This window comes from Macrobrachium nipponense, chromosome 2 (genome assembly GCF_015104395.2).
Source record: "Macrobrachium nipponense isolate FS-2020 chromosome 2, ASM1510439v2, whole genome shotgun sequence".
In the NCBI taxonomy this organism is placed as follows: domain Eukaryota; kingdom Metazoa; phylum Arthropoda; class Malacostraca; order Decapoda; family Palaemonidae; genus Macrobrachium; species Macrobrachium nipponense.
Window position 1 is genome coordinate 21,568,638 of NC_087201.1, and position 22,179 is coordinate 21,590,816.

Genomic DNA, 22,179 nt, shown 5'->3' on the forward strand with positions numbered 1-22,179 from the left:
GCTGGCGCCTTGCGCCTGCCTGGAGCCTCGCCTCTGGAGCCTGGCCGGTTGCTCCCCACTTGCTAGAGCTTCGAGCTTGTTAGAGCCTCGAAGATGTCTGTCGATGTCCCCATCGAACTTCTTATCTGTCCGATTTGTTCGCCTCTAGCAAATCTAAGCCAGGTTGGAGGCCAACTCTTTCTCCTCACCAGACAATGACAGTGATTCTTGGGACTGTCTGCCTCTGGCGTTTTTTACGCCTGTTATGGAATTTAGCGCCTAGTTGGCGCTACATTGTCCGAAAGTCCTAAACAACCACAATAGTTTATCAGGAGACTTTGAGAAGGTTGGAAGACCTTCTTCCACTTTGAGCTCTCGGCCTCTAACCCCCCCCCCCGGCAAGGGGAGAGAAGGTAGTCAACTACATCCATAAATGATATGAAATACTAACGTACGAGAGATAAGAGTCTTATTCCGAAAAGGATCCTTTGTGATTACTCTGTTGCTACCGAGATCTCTTCTTACAATGTGATGAGGTTTCTCGTTGTAGAATCTTCCCTATCCTTGCCCGAAGGAAGGGAAGGAGCCTGGAAGTCGAAGGAGACTCAGAGTAGAAATTGGGCAGACCCCTGATTTCTTAACTCTTTATATATATCCCTCTTAATACTAACTGGGCAGCATTTGAGCATTTTGCCCTCATCGCATTCCAAAAACTCTGTAGGCAAACTTTTGTTTCAACCATTTCTTCTTCTGTAGATGAAAACGTAAGGACCCGTCTGAACAACGAAACTCTATCTGGAGCGTTGAGTGAGGAACAGAGGGTTTTAGTTCTTTTGCAGACATATTATGCTGGCAAGAACCCATTGCCGAGTTCCCATAGAATCTGATGCGAGATTCCAATGCACAAAAAATTCCCTTTTCTTCTTGGTCGTATAGGACTGAGAGAAACGAGGAATTCCCTCATAAAATTTCTGAAAGAAGTTTTATAGGAGCAGTTCCATCTTGTCATAACACGGAATCTGAGGACTCCAAACAAAAAGAATCCCATACTCAGTGCATGATATCCTACTCTTATCGTTATAGAGGGATCGTATAAGATCCCGAAGATCTTAATTCTCTGCTATATCTAATCCTCCTTGCAGAGACAGAATATAACCTTATACTTCGTTGTTGATAATAAAAGATATAGACAAAGGTGATTCTTCCCTCTGAAAGGGAAGAAAACACCCCGTATGTGGTTCACAGAGGTATAGGAAGAGGACAGCTTCCCTATTCCCACCAGCAAGATCTGCAGCAAGTCTATGTCTTTACCATGACCTTGCCTTTTACCTTGAAAAAATCCTCTTAACCATGTCTACTTCCGGTCAGTCTGCACGCAGAGCCGACTCAGAATGGAGAGGTTTTACAGGTTCTATATACTGGATTCTAATAGAACCTCCAGAATCTTCTGGGAAAGGAAATTTCTTACGAAACATGCTGTGAGAAGAACGTTATGATCTCTGTGAATCCAATATATCTAAGGCCAAAAATGAAGCATAAAGTATCATCCTTTCTTCCTTTGACGCCCTTTATCTTAACATCTGTTAAGAATTTATATTTAGGGGTAAAGAAAAAGACTAAAGTTTATTCCCATTTTTTGTCTTTAAACTAAAGATGGCTTATAAATTGATATATCTCTTGGGTCAAACTAAGAATAATAATTGATTGTAATAATCTATAGGAAGCCTGGTCGTCTTCCACCTTGCGAAGCGATTATGAAGAAGACTTCTCTCAGGTTTTTTACAACTCTCTCCAATAGATGCTAGACATAATCTAACAATTATTATCGTCTATCGAGAAGTTTCTCACGGACGTGCAACATATTGCAGTGAATCTCTTAAGAATTGTTACGTTCCGTGTCTGATTTCCAAACAGGTTCTCTTTTGTCAACGCGAACCCGGGCGAAAAAAAAAAAGAGATTCTTGATTCTCTTTGTGATATGAGAGAGCTGTGGCATTGGCCTAAATGCTTAAAATAAATAATTTCATAGTTCCTTGGGATCGAACCCATTTTCGATTAGAAGGGGAACGAAATCAGGAACGAAACTTGCCGTTACTACGCCTCTGTCGAAGAGGCTAGTGAACTTCTTAAGGTTAATAACTCCGCTAAAACGAGAAATTATCTTGGATGGCGCTTCTAGCGCCATTGCGCCAGGCTGGCGCTTCTGGCGCATTGCGCCAGGCTGGCTCTTCTGGCGCATTGCACCAGGCTGGCGCTTCTGAAATGCGCCAGGCTGGCGCTTCTGGCGCATTGAGCCTTTCTATGTTTATTCCGTTCTCAGTAGGAAAAACTTTTATGGACAATACGTATATAGTCCATTCAGGGAAACAATTTCTATCACGAAGAGAATGATTCCCAAAATACTTATCGAACTTATCCTGAGCAATCTTTATTCTTTAATACGATTATGCTTTCTAAACATGCTTCTCGAAAGTCTGAGATCAGGGAAACAACTTCTGCTACGAAGAAAATGATCCCCAACAGACTTATCGAACTTATCCTGAGCAATCTTCGTTCTTTAATACGATTATGCTTTTTATATATGCTTCCCGAAAGCCTGAGATAACTCCTGCCATAAAGAATCCTCTATAATTCTCTTACATTGCGGTAAACAGAATTAAACTAGGAAAACTTTTGTAAGGATACTAGGAATTCAGTTGTCAACCATAGAGTCAACTTCGGTATATGTATATGACTTGATCATACTGTAGTCTTAAGGTGAATTCTCTACTACATTCTTTCCTCGCCGAGGCCGAGAGAGAATGTAAAATCTCCTAACTTCGTTTTTTTCGTCAATAAAAACGAATTGGTACTAGAACGAAGGAGGTTTTTTTTTTTCCTAATGAGAAATAAGGATCGAAGAGAATCATTCAAGCTTCCTGTCCATGGACATAATGCTGTAATCTATGCTTCTATTACTTGAAAAAGCCTCTAATCAAATAATGCAAGCTCATACAAGTCTTGTCCAATTCCAAACAATTGCAAAGTTCTCATTCTGAAAATCGGTTTGCTGCATATATACAGAAGAGGATGACTTATAATCCTCTTAAAAGTAACGAACTAGGAGAAGGAGGGGTGGCAGAACTCAAGAGACTCTCCGAATTCTTGCAATAAAAGGGTTGCTAAGGTCTTGTAAGCTGAAAGAACTGCACCCTCATTGACTTCCTAGTCTGATATCTTCCATCTCTTGTCCCATAATGTTGGGAAAAGAGTGAGTTATCTGAGGAGAGCGCCTCTCTTCATAAGGTAAAGGGTTTAAAGTAGAACCAGCTTCATCCTGACAAGGGTTAAGTTCGCCTGTGCGACATCTTGAGTACCTGGCAGGTGAAGGCTGATCCTACAAAAAAACTTCTCTCCAAATCAAACCAATGTGATAGAGACGAAGTCGCTTATGCGACCACTAGAGTCTCTTTCACGAGAAGTATGTTCTTGGGTTCTCTTCCAGAGAAACTTCCCACAGATTCAGACACATCCTGACACGGCCGACAGCCGCCTGTGCGACATTTCGCGCCCCCGTCAGGAAAAACTTATCCCGTGACAAATCTCAAGAGGATACCCTGTTTAATTTCCATCTTCCAACACAAAGAAGCTGGAAATCCTGGATGCTGTAAGAATTTTATAATTCGAAAGTATTTCCTCATTGGAGCCTCGTCTTCTAAACTTCTTCCAATTCGAGAAGATCAGAAGGAGATTAATCCCTTTCATAGGTTATTGTTCCTTAGACCTCACTTACTGTAAAGGCGAAGGAATTCTATCATTGAGAGACTGTGACGTCACCGCTCTATCCTGTGGCACCTATCCACGTACTGACCAGACCCCACGTTACTGAACTTCGTTGATCGGAAGAGAAGCGGTATTCAACGTGGTATGGCCTTTGGCTATGTGCCTTCCCCATGGCATTCCTTCATGCGCTTTTGGAAGGATCTTTCATCATGGAAGACGTCTAGGCAGGCACCTGGCACTTGACTTGCACCTGGTGCCTAGATAAAGCTATGCTTTAGTAATGATACTATAACCATCCAATTTTCCTCTTTCTTTATTCATAACATAAACGAGATTATCTTGTATATTCATAAGAATCTTCGTTGATGAATCTTCCTTCTCCTCATCCGCCGAGGGTAAGGAGGTTTAACCATAAGGGGGAAACACTGTTTAGGATGCCTTTCCAATGGCTATCCCTGGCAGTCTGGGACGTTCTACAGACACTGCCGAGGGGACGCCTGATCGGTGGGGATTCTCCATAACCTCCGTAAGGCTTTCGACATTCCTTCTCCTCTGGGCCTGTGAGCTTGGAAGAGGTCTAGGCCTGGGAGCGAGATGAAGCCGATCAGACGCACCTTCCATTGCAATGGGGAAACACTAATTCACTTCTTACCTTCTAATAGCTCGCTTTTGGAGCTATATTCCTTTATCTTCAAATTGCAATATGAATTTGTAGTTCTGTAAAGTAAGAAGTGATGAGGATACAACACTACTAGTACTGTTAATGCTCTAACTGCTAGTTAGTACGAGAGCTATAAAACTTCTAAAGGAAGCGTAACTAGTTCTATGTTTTTCTGACTTCCTCGATAAGGAAGTTAGCCTCAATCAATTTTAACTTTTATTACCCATTAATGAATAAATATTAATACTATTTCCCTTCTTGCAAACTATGTAAGTGTCTACCGAAAACTTCAGTAGTTACACGTAATGTATTCTTCAAAATTTTCGAAGCCAAATTCGTTAAAACAGTAATAAACGTATGCCGAACCAAAGACCCAGTACTTCCCTGCAAAAGATAGCCCAGAAGATCGATGGCGATGAAACACGAAAATACAAATCAGGAGGAACTGCAAATGTATGTTTACATTCCGGCCGATAGAGAAAATCTGTCTAAGAAAACGGGAATGGTTCCTATTCCCGCCACCCAGCGGCGGGACGGTAGATCACCTGACCTACCTGTAGCGTGTGCCGCAAAATTCGAATTTCTATCGGGGACGACGGAGTCTATAGCTAAGTATATATCTGACAGGTAAGTTGAATGCATAAAATTAGGGTATTACTGTACTGTATTTTCATTTTATTATCATGAATAAATATATTTTTAAAATAAAATAAGGTTTTGCATATACTTACCCAGTAATTATATAGCTATAGTTTCCAACGTTTGGCAGCCTAATTAAAATATTGCAATACTAGGAACAACTTAGCAAAGCACTTCATTCTGTTTCATGCATAATGTCCATTAGAGGGGAGGCAGGTGGGCTCTGATCATATAATTACTGGGTTAGTATGTACAAAACCTTATTTTATTATAAAAATATCATTTTTGTATATGAGATTTACTCAGTAATTATATAGCTAACTTCACATTCAAAGGAAGTGGAATCATGGACATATTCTACTCCAAAGCATTACGTCATGTTATCAATTTGAGCCTTGAAAAAACAATGCTTGTCGTTCCTATTAGTTAAGAGAGCTATGCAGACGAACAATGCCTCTGGTTGGTGCTTGTCTCAACTAGTAGTGGCGTGGCGGTAGAGCCAAGCGTCGCCTCCTACTTTGGGAAAACTTTACAGTGAGGGAAATGCTCCTGTGGCCATCAAAGTATGATAGGTCCCCACCCTTGCCCTGGGCGTAGCACCAAAATAAAACAACCGGAAAAACACTGACACTTACACTGAAATAAATTCAAGGCCCATCCACTGAGAGCGGTGGGTGCTCCAGGTACATTGTATCCCCTGACTCTCCAAACTCAGCACCTTACTGAAAAGGTGAAGAGATAATAGGAGAATTCTGTGCTTCCTTCTGCTATGCCATGCCAGTCACTAAAAATGGTCTCAAGGTACTGAAAATTTGCGACACTTTTTTTTAAACTTACATAAAAAATATATTAAGCACAGATCGCTTTCGCCTCCGGTAGCCAATGGCAGATAACCCCTGAAAACTAAGGAAGTAGAGGCTGTTCGAGCATCCTTGGCTTCGCTTCAAAGTAGGCCAAAAAACACTTAACAACACTGTGTCTTAAACATGAAGTCCATATAAACTAAAAAAAAACATGTTCAGACAGAGGAAGAGATAGGTTCTGGGAGGAACTCTTCCCTTCACACTGGCAGCTGAGTTTTCAGGCTACATCTTTCAACCTCACTCCAATTCGGGGTGAACAACTAGTAATTGAACACTTAACGAATTGGAAAAAAAAATATGGAAAACACAAAACTGTGTTCATCCGAAAAATCATTCTAAATCATCACAGTGGCCTATGGATCAATTGCGACGAAGCAGAAGACTTACAGACTTCTGTTGTACCGTGGGTGAACAGAAAGAAATAATGAGTTTAATGAGACATCTCTGTCTGATGGTTCTTGCAATGGCAACTGTGGAGCACAAAATATCAACCATAGGCGAGAATCCAGAGCCAACCAGAGACTTAAGTCTGTGATGGCCGGGGAGAGATCTGAATAGGAGTTCACCCTCAACAGAAGAGATATAATACTATAACAAGCAAAATCTCAGTGAGAAGGCAGTACTCTGCTCCTCACTCGTCTCCGAAGCTGAGTTATCTGGTAGCACATTCCACCTTGAAATGCCTTCGTCTTATAGGCCTTGGGAGGCCCGAAAGGCTGTCCTGAGTTTCAGGAAATTAAGAGATGGTACTATTCATGTCTTGGTCACACACTGCTGCAAGAAAAAGACTGTTTTCATTGCTTAGGGGTGGGCTTGGAGGCAGACTTCTTAATTGTTTTGAATGGAAAGCGAACATTTCCTCTTGACTTGGATCGCTGTCTGTTTGCCCCCACGAAAGGGTAACTATTGCAAGGGAGAAGTAGAGTTAGGGACATAAGCCGGTCTCCCTGGAATGCTTGAATGACTAGGAGAGCAAATCCTGGGTTGACTTTTGCAAATCAGAAGCGATCCAATTAACGACATCCTGAGGAAACAACAATTCGAGAACCAGCGGTGAGAACAGAAGAGCTGATTTCTGGACTTTAGTAATTCCTTTAGCTGTGAAGGAGCACCATAACTCACGCTTTATAAGAATGCACATTGCGTAGGTAGAAGCGATTTGGCGGGAACCATCGCTAAAGCCTCTGTCTAAACAAGAGAGAACTCCTAAGAGGTTGGAAGAAACCAATAGAGAAATTGCTGAAGAAGTGTCTTGAATTTTCTTACCAAGGGAGCCAATAGTCCAGTCCGTAAAACTAATAACTTCTAAAATCTTACAAAGTTTTAGGAGGTGGTCAATCTCAGCCAAAGAAAACCTGATTTTTGCTGCTGTGAAAGCCGATCTCTGAGAAGACTCAATAAGTCCTGAGAAGTCCCCTTGGGCGGAGGCAGAAACACCCAAAGAGGGAGACTCCCCAGTGAAATAATACAAATGTCTTCTCTTATTCAAGCAAGAAGGAGGGAAAGAGAAGACTGCTTTCCCTTGTGCTCTCTTTCTGCTAGCCAACTTTCGACTTCACCCATAGCTTTCCTGGTTGAAATAGAAAGCACTAACTGAGGGAGATCACGAGACTCCGAAGAAACTTTACTCATCTGAAGAGTTGTAGCTGGAGGGGCAGGAGTAGCTGACTTGAAAGTTCGGATAGCTTTTCAATAAAAATCTCAAAAGAGCTTAATAAGCAGATGGTAGTTTAGAATCTTCTGTAGTAATCTCTTCCTCTTCCTCAGAAGATACATTAGACAAACGGCCGACCAAAGGAGAAGACAAAATACGAGGGGTAGCATGCAGAATTGGCGCCGCAAACGGCTCCAGTTCAGGTGGAAAAGAGAGCTCTGGCACTAATGGGCACTCCTGCGCCCCTGAAAGTCCAAGTGTCGAAGTCTCAGGCGCCGATGGGCGCTCCTGCATCAACAAGAGATTCAGAGTTGAAATACACTCGGAAACAGAGACATGGCTAATAAGAGCAGTACATACAGGAGCCACAGCAGGGGACAATTTGCGTCCTGGTGTCCTAGGCTGCTTGTTAACTGTAAATGGTATAGCTTGAAGGGCCCAAGGCGACACTGGAGCCAAAGTGCATACCGATCTCGGAAGCTTATGTCTCGCTACAGATTAGGAAAAGTCTCCTCCCGGAAGTATATAGGAATTATCTGAAGAAAAAGCCTCTGGGCTATCCCAGAAACTACAAGAAGGTTTAACCTCATTACCTTCTAAAACGGTTCCTGATGGGTACAATTAGAGTCCATTGCAGACCTTTTCAATGATCTGGAAGTATCACTATCGCTCCATCAACACCGTTTCTCTGGACTCGAATAATCCGAGCTTGAAGGAAGACGATGACCACTGTCCAAGACGCCTTTCCAATGGCTGTCTTTCGCTATCTGGGAAACATCTGCAGGTGCGACTGAGAGGGGGCGACTGTCCGTGGGCAGACCCCACCGACCTCCCTTGGGCCTCTGGTATGACTTCTCCCAGGTACAGGGGTGTGTCAGGGACCTTCGTCTAGGAGAATTGGCAGGACGGACAGCCAGCTCCTCCACTAACACTATTTTTTTTTTTATCAAGAAGCATACACACTGACTCATGTATGGCAACAGAGCTTGTACTGCAGCCGAGGGGGTGACTGTGGTCACGTGCTGGGTATACACCAGGTGAGGCAGAGCTGCATAACCCGGGGTCGGCACAGTCGTAATCATCCTCGTCTCCACCCCGTGAGTGACCAGGGCTGCAGCAAGATGATGGATGAGCTCCTGAATATTTGGAGTGCCCAGAGGACTCAGCGAGCGCCACACCTGCTGAAGATCCCCACCCGCAGAGGCAGACACACCTGAGGAAGCAACAGTCGGGTTAGGGGGGGTTCCTGTTCACTCAGCGGGGAAGGATCCCAACCCCCTGAGTGGACAGACGACCCTGAGTACAACTCAAGGTTAAGATGTCGCCCTCCCTCCTCTGCACTCGACAGATCGAGTGAAGAGGCGGAGGGAGACATGTCCCCCAAAGGGGAGAGAGCCATACACGGGAGCTGACGAGGAGGGAGAAAAGAAGATGATGTATCGGTCCCCAGAGGTGTCGAGGGAGAGCTTTCCGACGACACCTTGGCGGCCTTATGCGGCTTCTTCCTCTTCCCGTTAAGCTCCCACTGCTCCTCCGACCAAGAGACACAAACAACACAAGTTAAATCCCGAGAGCATTCACGCCCTCAGCACCTTGTACACAGAAGATGAGGGTCCACGACATCACTGGACCTGAAAGGCCCACACTTTCGGCCTCCTACTCCAGGGCACACTCCATTTGGATGGAGGCCGCAAGGGCTTCTCTGATTCATGGGACTGCATGATTCACACAGTCGATGCAATACTACCAAATACAAAACAAATAAGAGTACTTACAGTCAAACATACAAGTATTCTACGAAAACCTGTTGAAAGTCAAGTTAGCTTGAAAACAATCTCACAACAAAGGCGGGCAGAGAGGCGAGCACACGTCTTCACTCTTCACCTGACGGCGGTCGAAAGCAAAGTGGTATGTTTACCTCCAGTCAGGCAGGACTCCTGACCATCAGACAAGCAGATACTGCCGAACTACCTTGTTAGTAAATCATACGACCGGTCCAGCTGGCGCTGAATAGTAATTCCTCAAGTAAAGGACCGAGGGTTTGTATAACGTGTCGGAACAAATACAATTTACTTTTAAAAATGCCATATTTCGTAAAACTAGTCTTGCGTCCTTCGCTACAATAACGAATATGTACTGGAAGAGGTAGAGTCTGACATGATTAATTCCAAAAAAGGCTAGAGAACCTGAAATACGGCTAAAAAGCTTGAAGGCTACAGAAATGTGAGAGTACTTCACCGAAATCCTGGAGAAATTTAACAAGTGTAGTATACTGGCATTCTCTGGTTATTGGCGAAGGTTCCATTCCGACAGCTTAGTGATAAGCAAAAATCACCAATAACCGAAAAACTGTCGTTATCAGCACCAATAACCGAATTTTGACGCCGATAACCGACTGATGGAGGCTCTGTTTTGTATGTATGTGCACTAATATTGTATTATTATCAGCGGCGATAACCGAAAATAGGCGCATTTCAGTGCTGAAACACTAGACAAGCCCCATAAAACCAGACCACTGATAACCAAGGCTGCCTGTACTGATGAAAGTCAAAATAAGCAGCTGCATACATCCAATGTTGAGTGGCTGGCTGGCAGAAACGAACAGAGTTCTTCCTATTGTTCCCGGATAGTGGGTGGGGCTTGTCACCTACACAAAAAGAATAGAAACAGTACCAAATTTTTAAAAATTAGGGTGCCATGCAAGTGGGAACTACAGCTATATAATTACCTGGTAAGTTGCGACTTATATGAGAATATATTTTTGGCCCCTGGTCCGGTGCTGTCGGATAATGGTAATGTTGAGTTCCAGATCTGAATAATTTAGTAATGACTGAACTGAGCATTTCAAGCACCTTTATCCAAGCACTTAAATGTATTATGATTGCTTGTAAGGAATAGATACACCATTCAATATATTATTTTCCATCATACTGCCTAAAAATTTTTCAAAGTCTATGAGCACGTCAATTTATATCTGAACATTCAGAGGTTCAGTAACTTGCAGTCAATTCACATAATATAAAAATATACAGCAACTTACATTCATGGTTGGGCCCATGGATAGGTCTTCCTTAACAGTTTTCTTTCTCTTCTGCGGTCTGGAGTTTGATTCATCATCATTATTGTCCATCTCTTACAATGTTTCATCTATCTGTATAGTAAAATAAAAAAAAAAATAAGCCATTGAAAGATTATAAAGCAGTACATAGCAATAAATAGAAAATCAGAAGGTTACATTAGAATGCAACAAACTTTTCCTGATTCATAACCTACGTGTCTTAAACCAATCTATATTTACTACCAACAAAATACCCACGAAGTATAAGAGAAAGAATGTGAAAAATTACTGTGCAAGAAATGGAAGTTCTCATGCCAAAGGATACACAGTGAATACAATGTAATCATGCACTGTTAAATACATGTCTCATCCTCACGTTAAATAAATATCTCATCCTCATGCAGGTCTGGACCAGTGTTAAAGGGCGAAAGAATGTAAATAATATGTTGGCATACCTTTGCCGCCAACTCTTAACATAAGTAGAGAGGCAGCTATAAAGGCTATCACAAAAAGTGGGTTTGTATATTAATTGAAAAATAAGGACAAACCTTTGTTTAATATTAATATCAAACACCGTATATACATATTTATTTAAAAACAAAAATAAACCTAAAGGATCCCACATGGAAAAAAGATCATCGACCAGTCAGCCAGAGCTCACAAAGCAAAGTGGAGTGTTTACATCCGGGCAGGCTAGCCTGCCACATGGTAGTTACTGCCTAACCACCTTGTTCAAGATTTAACGGCTGTAATTCCAGCTACGCCGTAAGTAACTCCTTATGTAAAGGACCGAGGGTTTGTATATCGTGTAGGAACAATTCATATTTCGAGAGGAAAGTAGAGTTCTCGAGGTGTGGCTTCCACGACTGATGACTCATGACTGGTGTCCATCTCAAGTAATACTACAGAATAGTTCCGCACGGACTGCAAGGAACGTAACCACGGATACGACATCCACTAGGGATTGGGGCGTCCAATGTATTTCGCCGTGAATAGTACTGGCCCCCGGGGGTTAATTACAGTCGTCCGAATAAATATTACTTAAATTCCTTTTCAGGAGGTAAAACTGCATAGATAACCGCAACTGCCAAAGTCTAGGCCGCCGGGGAATAGTACTGTAGATCTACCTCAATCTCTGGTGTCAGGACATGTTAAATAACTTTTTCTGGAAGGTGGGTCAATGAGTGGGCAAGACTGGCCCAGGTAGTCCACTCAGTTGTTTCCCCTATATATGCAAATATTGTTCAAATGAGCGCTAGGAAGGCTGTGGCCGTGATTGTAGAACCAATTGGTACTTACAACCATACTGCACCATATTAGATTTAAAAACTACCTTGAACATGTTATTGTCATGATACAATAAAGTTTGTTCATACTTACCTGGCAGATATATATATAGCTGTATTCTCCGAAGTCCGACAGAATTTCAAAACTCCCGGCACACGCAGTGGGCGGCCAGGTGGTTAGTACCCATTCCCGCCGCTGGGAGGCGGATATCAGGAACCATTCCCATTTTCTATTCAGATTTTTCATACCACTGTCCCCTGAGGGGAGGTGGGTGGGTACTTAATTATATATATCTGCCAGGTAAGTATGAACAAACTTTATTGTATCATGACAATAACATTTTGTTCATGAAACTTACCTGTCAGATATATATATATAGCTGAATCCCACCATTGGAGGTGGGAAGGGACAGAATAGAAGGATTTTAGGAAACGAATAACATGCAGATGATTGACATCTTGGTTCCTTACCTGTTAGCATAGCTGACTTCGTGATTACTGTCACCCAAGTCTTCTTCTGCTTTACTAGAGTCTCCAGCTGGTGAGTTCTAGATGATCTGTCAACGGGAGTGTGACCACAATGCGACTAGACCATATTGACCATACTGTGAGGGCAACGAAGCTAAAAACCACCACCTGACCTAACCTATCGAAGTTAGTCCCATAACTTCTAGGCTAAAGAAAGGGAAAGCGCCTCAAGCGACCGTAAACCAACAGCATAAAATCAAAAGCACACCTATCCCTTTTCTATAGGATAGGATTCATGCTGCTTCCTGCCCCCAATAACATTTCTGCGGATATGTATGGTCCTAGCGACTCGCAGTTCTCATATGCCGTCTTCACATCCCACAGGTAATGTGAAGCGAACACAGAGTTGCTTCGCCAAAAAGTAGCACTTGGGATATCACTGAGTGCCATATTCTTTTGAAACGCCATTGAGGTTGCGACAGCTTTCACCTCATGGGCTTTTACTTTCAAAAGTTTCAGATCACCATCTGGGCAGGACGCATGGGCCTCCCTGATGGTGCTTCGTAAAAAGAATGCCAGTGCATTTTTTGTCATTGAAAAGTCGGGTCTCTTAACAGACCACCACAGATTTTCTGAAGGACCCCGACAGTCTTTAGTTTTCTCCAAATAAAACTTGAGAGCCCTGACAGGGCACAGGACTCTCTCTGGCTCACGTCCGATGATCTCTGCTAACCCCTTGATTTCAAAGGTCTTCGGCCAGGGGTTAGATGGGTTTTCGTTCTTCGCTAAGAAGGCAGGGCTCAGGGAGCACACTGCATTGTGTCCCCTGAAGCCCACATGTCTACTTATTGCTTGAATTTCACTAACCCTCTTCGATATGGCAAGAGCGGTTAGGAAAATCGCCTTTCTTGTAACGTCTTTCAACGAGGCAGTATGCAGAGGTTCAAATGGACTTGACATTAGGAACTTCAGAACTACGTCAAGGTTCCATGATGGGACCTTCGGTTGCGGTACTTTCGATGTTTCAAAGGACCTCAAAAGATCGTGAAGGTCTTTATCATTTGTCAGGTCTAACCCTCTGTGACGGAAGACAGCTGACAACATACTTTTATATCCTTTGATCGTGGGCACCGCAAGTCTGTCCACATTTCTCAGCTGTAGGAGAAAATCAGCGATCTGGCTCACAGAGGTTGTGGAGACAGCCCACTTAGATTGATAAACCGCTCGAGAGGAAGCTCTTCTAGCGTTGGCAATAGCTTCTGCCACTGGTCTTGAAAAACCTCTCGCTCTGGCCAACTTTTTGATAGTCTGAATGCAGTCAGACTCAGAGCGGAGAGGTTTCCATGGTACCTCTCGAAGTGGGGCTGTCTGAGAAGATCGGCTCTCTCTGGAAGGGTTCTTGGGAAGTCTACTAGAAGAGACATGACCTCCGTGAACCAGCGAGCAATAAATAGGAAGCCTCTTCGTTCTTGAGGTTGCGAAGAGGTCCACTAGCGGGCGTCCCCATAGTTTCCATAGCTCTTGGCAGACCTCTAGATGGAGAGTCCATTCCGTGGCAAGCAGTTGATGTTGGCGGCTTAGAAGATCCGCCCGGACATTTTGCACTCCCAAAACGAACCTCGTTAGGATTACTATGTTCCGAGCTTTCGCCCATAGGAGGATGTCTCTTGCTATCTCGAACAGGGACCGAGAGTGTGTCCCCCCCTGTTTTTTGATATATGCGAGAGCTGTGGTGTTGTCTGAGTTGATCTGGACAACTCGGCCCACCACTCGTTCCTCGAAGAATTGGAGAGCTAACCGAATAGCTTCCAACTCTTTTAGGTTTATGTGCCAGGACCTCTGTTCCCCTCTCCAGAGGCCTGACACTTCCTCCTTGCCCAGTGTTTCCCCCCAGCCCGCCATGGAAGCGTCTGAGAACAACACTAGGTCGGGGCTCAAAAGGCTGAGGGACAGTCCTCCTGATAGTTTGTCTGGATCTTGCCACCACTTCAGATGATCCTTGATCGATTGGGAAATTATCAATGTCGTGTCTAGATCTTGCTTGTCCTTCCAGTTTTCTGCTAGAAAAAACTGGAGCGGCCGGAGGTGCAACCTCCCTAGGGAAACAAACTTCTCCAGCGAGGAAATGGTTCCCAGCAGACTCATTCATTCCTTCGCCGAGCATGTTTCCTTCCCTAAGAAAGCTGACACTTTTTCTAAGCATTTCTGCTGACGTTCCTTTGATGGAAAAGCTTGAAAAGCCACTGAATCCATCTGAATCCCCAGATACACGATGGACTGCGTGGGGATCAGATGGGACTTCTCGTAATTGACTATTAGGTCCAGGGCCTTCATCAGCTGTAACGTAATTTGAAGGTCCTCCAGGCACCTTGACTCCGAAGACGATCTGATTAACCAGTCGTCCAGGTAAAGCGAGACTCTTATTTTTGATAGGTGAAGCCATTTCGCTACATTCCGCATGAGGAGAGTGAATATCATCGGCGCCATACTTAGTCCAAAGCATAGAGCCCTGAACTGGAAGACCTGTCCTTTCAAGACGAATCTCAGGAATTTTCTTGATTGAGGATGAATCGGGACGTGGAAATACGCGTCTTGGAGATCCAATGACCCCATCCAGTCTCCTGGTCTCAAAGCCCCTAGTACAGACTGGGACATTTCCATCCTGAAATGACAATTTGTCCAAAATTGCATTTTTCCTAACTATACAAACCTGAGGTCCTTTTACAATAGGAAGGTACTAGCGGCAGCTGGATAGGTCGTAAGCTTTCGAACAAGGGGTTCGGTAGTTAACTGCTTGTCCGACAGGCGCGCGCGCGCGACTGGGAGGTAAACAAATCACTTTTGCTTTTGGCCCAAGCAAAAACTGCAGAGTGAGGGGTGGCATGAGGTGGGACTATGTGTAAAAGGACCTCAGGTTTGTATAGTTAGGAAAAATGCAATTTTGGACAAATTGTCATTTGTTCCGACACGGCATACAAACCTTCGGTCCTTTTACAATAGGAAGACTCACTTCTTGGTGGGAGGAATCTGAGTCTTTTGTGAACAGACTGGTGTTCGCCCAACCTTGGAATGCCTCCCTGGTCGTAAGAGCGAGGGAGGGATCCAAGCCTCTGTCCGATTGATCGGGGTGTGCACCGCAGGATCAATGGTCAGACCTCTGGACCAAGTACTAAGAGAGAGGCAAGCGTATCTCTTCGTACCAGCAAACAAGAACAAGTTCCTATTTGCAAGAGGCAACATAAAGTTATGGTTTGTCTCTTGTTGGCATCCACTTCCCCCCCCTTGTAGGAGGAAGTGGTGGATATTCGCTCCCATCCCTAGTGAAAGGGATAGGATGGGGCTCTGTCGAGTAGCTCACCTGCATCTCGTCCTCATCCAGCAAGGTGATGACCGTATCCCTCTACCCACAGGTAGAGGGGGAGAAAAAGATAGGAAGAGAAGCCAGTCACTCTCTCATTCACTTATCTATTCTTACAGTCACACCAGGACTCGATGCTGTTCAGCCTGCTAGGGTCTGGGTTAGCTACACAACGTGTTGAGCAGCCACCACGGGTCCCAAGGAAAACGATCCAAGGACCTGTGGGCCAGTGGTCTGGTTGTACCAGACCCCTGCCTTCAGTACCTGCGCCACGGAGAAGTTCTTGTGTAACTCGAGGGAGTGTACTTCTAGGTCATCTTGGTGCTGACGAAGAGTCTTCAACACTCAGCCTGGGATGTCGAGTTTCTTCAGAAAGCGCGGTCACGCTTTCACAGGACAAAGCAGCATCTCCTTCGCATCGAAGGCGGTGAAGTCCATTAGGGAGGGGATTGTGAAGGACTCTAACCGATCGTCAGGAACCGAAGGGTTCTGAGTCTTTGCTACGAAGTCGGTACGAAATCGAGCGTCACGAATCCCCATCCCCTGGATGCTTGACTTCGCAGGGAGTCATGCAATTACCTCAGAGGAAAAGAAGGGAATGGTCGTATGACCTATCCCTCTTCTCGACTTCGGTGATGTCCTGTACCCATACTGGTCTATCCGTCTGCAGCGAAGTGTCTCACATTCTCCTATCCCCAAGCAGTGAAGTTCTTCTTCTCGGTAGTGGATAGGACACCGACACTCAATGTTGGGTGTCGATGGTATGGGTACTGTGACAAGCCGTTAGGACGAAGAAAAGACTGTTATGGAACAACCGAACTAAGTCCACAGCGAAGTTCGTAACAGACTGGACGCTCTGACAGCTGCTGACTGACTGCGTTCGGTAGGAGGCAAGTTGTCCAAGCACCCGAGCAAGTCACGTGACCTTCGCCTTAAAAGGGTTATGCCAAGAGACTAAACAAATAATTTGTTCGTCACCGATGCCAGAAGGCGAGGTGATGATTCTCTTAAGGCATGTGCCCAACAGGCGAAAGTCAATTGCCTTCTAGAGACCGAGGTCCCTGATGGCAAGATATCTCATAGTATAGTTGATTCTCAGCTAAGGAGAAACAACACTGTGTGTCGTTGAAGACGAAGGTGTACAGAAAATGCAACCTACGTCTTCACAGCTGAACCGAGAGAAGGATTCTCAAGATTCTGAACCTGTGCTACAAACACTGAGAACGCTAACCGCTATTCATTGCTGTCCGGTGAGGATCGTAGTTGCAATAAAAGCGGAGCGCTTTTCAGTAATGAAGACACAGGGAAATACTGCCTGAAGAACTGCTTCTCATGGGCTGAACATTTGGAAGTAGAGCTATCAGGTCGGAGAGTAGGCGATGTCTTCTGACACATCTGTTAATTCGGGGCGAACAATGAATAATTGCACACCTACGAATAAGAGATATTTTGAAGACAAACTCAGATGTCTGCAAAAATCATTCGCATTATCGCGGTGCGATGCAGCGGGAGACTAGTACAGACTTCTGTTACCGTGCGGTAAACAGAAAGATGAAAGAGTCCAAGAGATATCTCTGTTGAAAATTCTCGCAATGTCGAAGGCGATGAAATCGATCGTCACATGCAGTAGATGGTCCTTCATTATTGCGAGAATCCCCATTAATCAGAGACCTAAGTCCATGATTGTTGGGCAGAGATACAGTTCGGTAGTCAATCAAACCAGGGGAGAGAGACGTAACCGACCGTGCATCTCCGAGACCTAGCTGATACTGAGCTGCTATCAGGCAGTTCAATACGCAGTAGCTCTCGGTGACTCGTCATCCTGAGTTGCCAGGTAATCCAATATTCCATGAAGGAATGCGTTCGGCTAGAACCATCGAGCATAAAGAATACGCTCGAGCAATTATATTTAAACGAAACGGATTTCGGTAAATACAAAAGCTGATTTGGTGTTGTCATGACAATACCAAGTATCTAAAATCAAAACTGATAACTGCTGGGAGGTTGCAGGCAACCCCGAGTTGCAGTTCAATTAAGATACAATTCGTCTCGGTCACAAACCGTAGAGTTAACTACGGTATGCGCCTACCCCCCGGACAATTCAACTGTTAAAAGAATCATGTCGCAAGGGTAATATACGTAGTATATTTGTAGGTTCTGTACAACGACCTCCATCCTAAATTCTTTTCCCCTCGAAGAATGAGAATAATGATTGGAGATCGACCGCCTTCGTTCTCTAGTCAAGAGAGTGAAGGAGAAGTCTTTCCCAAAGGAAAGCTTCAATGGTGAACAGAATACCGAAGACGATAGTTCAAGCCAAACTGGAAGTTCCCGTCCGTTCTTCTCTATTCCAGGTTAACCTCGCCTACTGTTGAGATACTCTTCTTCAGCAGCAGTCTTCTTCCAATGCTAGAAATTACAGGAATTCGAGCATAAGCGAGGTTCCCGATATCGTGTAACAATTATCGGGGATTCTCGCTCACTTTGGACCGTGGTCTCGCCTAAGTGTTTGGAGATCGTAAAAAACTCGAACACTCTGAGTGCGCTAGAAATTCCGTAGAATTCTAATCACTCTGCGAAACCCCCACCGAATTCGTCAAACGATATCGGCTGGTGGTCCTCTCGATTCCCGTAGAAATCGAGAAAGGGGTAGGATCCCTCCTCAACGACTGGGGCTTACGTCAGGTAGGACCCGAAGGTCCCCCGGTAGCGCAGCCCTAATGTGGGATCTTACAGAGAAATCTCTGTAGGATCCCTCCCCTTTCCCTCGTAGCCGTAAGGAGAGAGGAAATGGGGGAGGAATTGGATACTGGCTCGCCTTCCCAGCGGAACTACCAGTTGGAGAAGAAAAGGAGCAGCCATCGCCTTACGGCGATGGCCTCTCAGAGTCTGGGAAAACGTATCGTCAGGAGAAAACGTTTTCCCGAGTAGGGTTACGAACTCATACTGTAGGTAAGGGTCTGCCGCCACTGTGAACGTCGTCTGGGTGGGGCTGATCGACACCTGACAGGAGAGAGCCGATACCGTTCTCCGACTCATTCCAGTCCTCGTCGAGGTCGAAACCTCTCAGGAGGACCGAAGGGGTATTCAAATACGGTGTCCGAAGACACATAAAAATGACAATTTGTCGAAAATTGCATTTTTCCTAACTATACAAACCTGAGGTCCTTTAACAATAGGAAGGTAACTAGCGGCAGCTGGGACGGTCGTAAGCTTCGAACAAGGGGAGAACGGTAGTTAACTGCTTGTCCGATCGTGCGCGCGCCGCGCGCCCGAGAGGTGAAGAATCACTTTTGCTTTAGGCCCATGCAAAAGTTGCAGAGTGGAGGGGTGGCATGAGGTGGGACTATATGTAAAGGACCTCAGGTTTGTATAGTTAGGAAAAATGCAATTTTCGACAAATTGTTATTTGTTCCGATACGTAATACAAACCCTCGGTCCTTTAACAATAGGAAGACTCACTTCTTGGTGGGAGGAATCTGAGTCTTTTTGGTGAACAGACTGGTGTTCGTCCAACCCTGGAGTGCCTCCCTGGTCGTAAGAGCAAGGGAGGGATCCAACTCTGTCCGATTGATCGGGGTGTGCACCGCAGGATCAATGGTCAGACCTCTGGGCCAAGTACTAAGAGAGAGGCAAGCGTATCTCTTCGTACCAGCAGCAAGAACTTGTTCCTGTTTGCAAGAGACAATCATAAAATGATGGGTTGTCTCAAATTGGCATCCACTTCCTCCCCCTTGTTGGAGGAAGTGGTGGATATTACTCCTATCCCTACTGAAAGGGATAGGATGGTGCTCTATTGAGTAGCTCACCTGCATCTCGTCCTTACCCAGCAGGGTGACGACCGTGTCCCTCTACCCAGAGGTAGAGGGAAGAAAAAGATGGGAAGAGGAGCCAGTCACACTCTCATTCCTCATCCATTCTTACGGTCACACCAGGACTCGATGCTGTTCAGCCTGCGAGGGTCTGGGTTAACTACACAACGTGTTGAGCAACCACCACGGTTCCCAAGGAAAAAGATCCAAGGAACTGTGGGCAATATCCCGAAGGTAGAAGGAGGTGCATGCGGTCCGGTTGGACCAGGAGCCTGCCTTCATTACCTGCGCCACGGAGAAGTTCTTGCGGAACGCGAGAGAATGATGAAGAGGCGTCCACACTCATCCTGGGTGTCGAGTTCTTCAGACAGCTCCGTCGCGCCTTCACAGGACAAAGCAGCATAGCCTTCGTATCGGAGGCGGTGAAGTCCATTAGGGAGGGTATTGTGAAGGACTCGAACCAATCGTCAGTTACCGAAGGGTTCTGAGTCTTCGCTACGAAGATCGGTACGAAATCGAGCGTCACAAATCCCCATCCCTTTGTGCTTGACTTCTCGAGAGAAGTCATGCAGTTACCTAAGACGAAAAGAAGGGGATAGTCATATGACCTATCCCTCTTCTCGACTTTGGTTATGTACAGTACTCATACTGACAAGCTATTAAGACGAAGTAATGATTGCTCTGGAACAACCGAACTAAGTCCACAGCATAGTTCGTAACTGACTCGGGCGCTCTGACAGCTGCCGACTGACTGGTTCGGAATCAGTAGAGGCAAGTTGTCCAAGCATCCGGGTAAGTCACGTGACCTTCGCCCTTTAAAGAGTTATGCTGAGAGACTAAACAAATAACATATTTGTTAGTCACCGATGCCGGACGGCGCGGCGATGATTCTCTTAATGCATAAGCTCAAAAGGCGAAAGTCAATTGCCTTCAAAAGACCGAGGTCCCTGATGGCAAGAAAATCTCATAGACGTTGAATCTCAGCTTAAGGAGAAACAACACTATGTGACGTTGAAGACGAAGGTAGGCAATGAATGCAACCTACGTCTTCTAGCTGAATCGAGAGAAGGAATCTCAAGATTCTAAACCTGTGCTTACAAATGACTGAAAACGCTAACCGCCATTTCATTGCTGTCCGTTGTGCAATGAAAGCGGGGCGTTCTTCAGTAATGAAACACAGGGGAGAGCCGCCTGAAGAACTGCTTCTCATGGGCTGAACGTTTGGAAGTAGAGCTGGCAGGTGTGGGAGTAGGCGATGTCTTCAATACATCTGCTAATCCGGGGTGAACAATGAACAATTGCACACTCCGAATACAAGATATTTTGAGGACAAACTCAGATTCCGCAAAAATCATTCGCATTATCGATATACGATTGCAGCAAGAGACTATTACAGAATTCTGTTACCGTGCGGTAAACAGAAAGATGAGAGTCGAAAAGATATCTCTGTTTAAAATTCTCGCAATACCGAAGACGATGAATACTAGCGTCACAGCAGTAGATGGTCATTCATGTATGCGAGAATCCCCGTTAATCAGAGACTTAAGTCCGTGATTGTTGGGCAGAGATACGGTTGGTATTCAATCAAAGCAGGTGAGAAAGACTTGACCAACCGTCCATCTCAAAGCGGCAGCTGGTACTGAAATGCCTCGGGCAATTCAATACGCAGTAGCTGTCGCTGACTCGTCATCCTGAGTTGCCAGTAATCCTTTCCACGAAGGAATGCGTTCGGCTAGAACCACCGAGCATAAAAAGATATGCTCGAGCAATTATATTTATGCGAAACGAATTTCGGTAAATATAAAAGCTTATGGTGTTGTTGTGACAACACCATAAGTATATAAAATTAAAACTGGAAACTCCTGGGAGGTTGCAGGCAACCCGAGTTGCAGTTCAATTAGAATACTTTTCGTCTAAGTCGCAATCCGTAGAATAACCAGGATATGCGCCTACCCCTCGGACCATTCAACTGCTTAGCAGAATCATGTCGCGAGGTTAATATACGTAGTATATTTGTAGGATTCTGAACAACGATCTCCATCCTAAATTCTTTCCTTCAAGAAAACAAAATAAGGATTGGAGATCGACCACCTTCGGTCTCTATCAAAGAGAGTGAAGAAGTCTTCCTCGAAGGAAAGCTTCAATGGTGAACAGAATACTAAGACGATAGTTCAAGCCAAACTGGATATTCCCGTCCGTTCTTCTCTATTAAAGGTTGGTCGCCTACTGTGAGATAGTCTTCTTTCAGCAGCAGTCTTCTTCCTAATGCTAGAAATTCCAGGAATTCGAGCATAGGCGAGGTTCCCGATTATCGTGTAACATATCGGGGATTCTCGTCTCGCTCACTTTGGACCGTGGTCTCGCCTAAGTGTTTTGGGGATCGTAAGAAACTCTAACACTCTGAATGCGCTAGAAATTCCGTAGAATTCTAAGCAGTCTGCGAAACCCCCACCGAATTCGTCAAACGATATCGGCTGGTGGTCCTCTCGATTCCCGTAGAAATCGAGAATGGGGCAGGATCCCTCCTCAACGAACCGGGGGCTTACGTCAGGTAGGACCCGAAGGTCCCCCCGGTAGCGCAGTGCCCAACGTGGAATCCTACAGAGAAATCTCTGTAGGATCCCTCCCCTTTCCCTCGT

The 22,179-nt window shown here is 45.0% G+C and overlaps 1 protein-coding gene across 1 annotated transcript in view; it reads right to left on the minus strand.

Annotated features, from left to right (window-relative positions):
• LOC135220476 (A-kinase anchor protein 9-like) overlaps positions 1-22,179 on the minus strand; it is a 465,336-nt gene that overhangs the window by 415,559 nt on the left and 27,598 nt on the right. The window contains 1 exon segment of the mRNA XM_064257603.1: positions 10,599-10,709. Coding sequence (XP_064113673.1) covers positions 10,599-10,688 — 90 coding nt within the window. The 5' untranslated portion in view covers positions 10,689-10,709.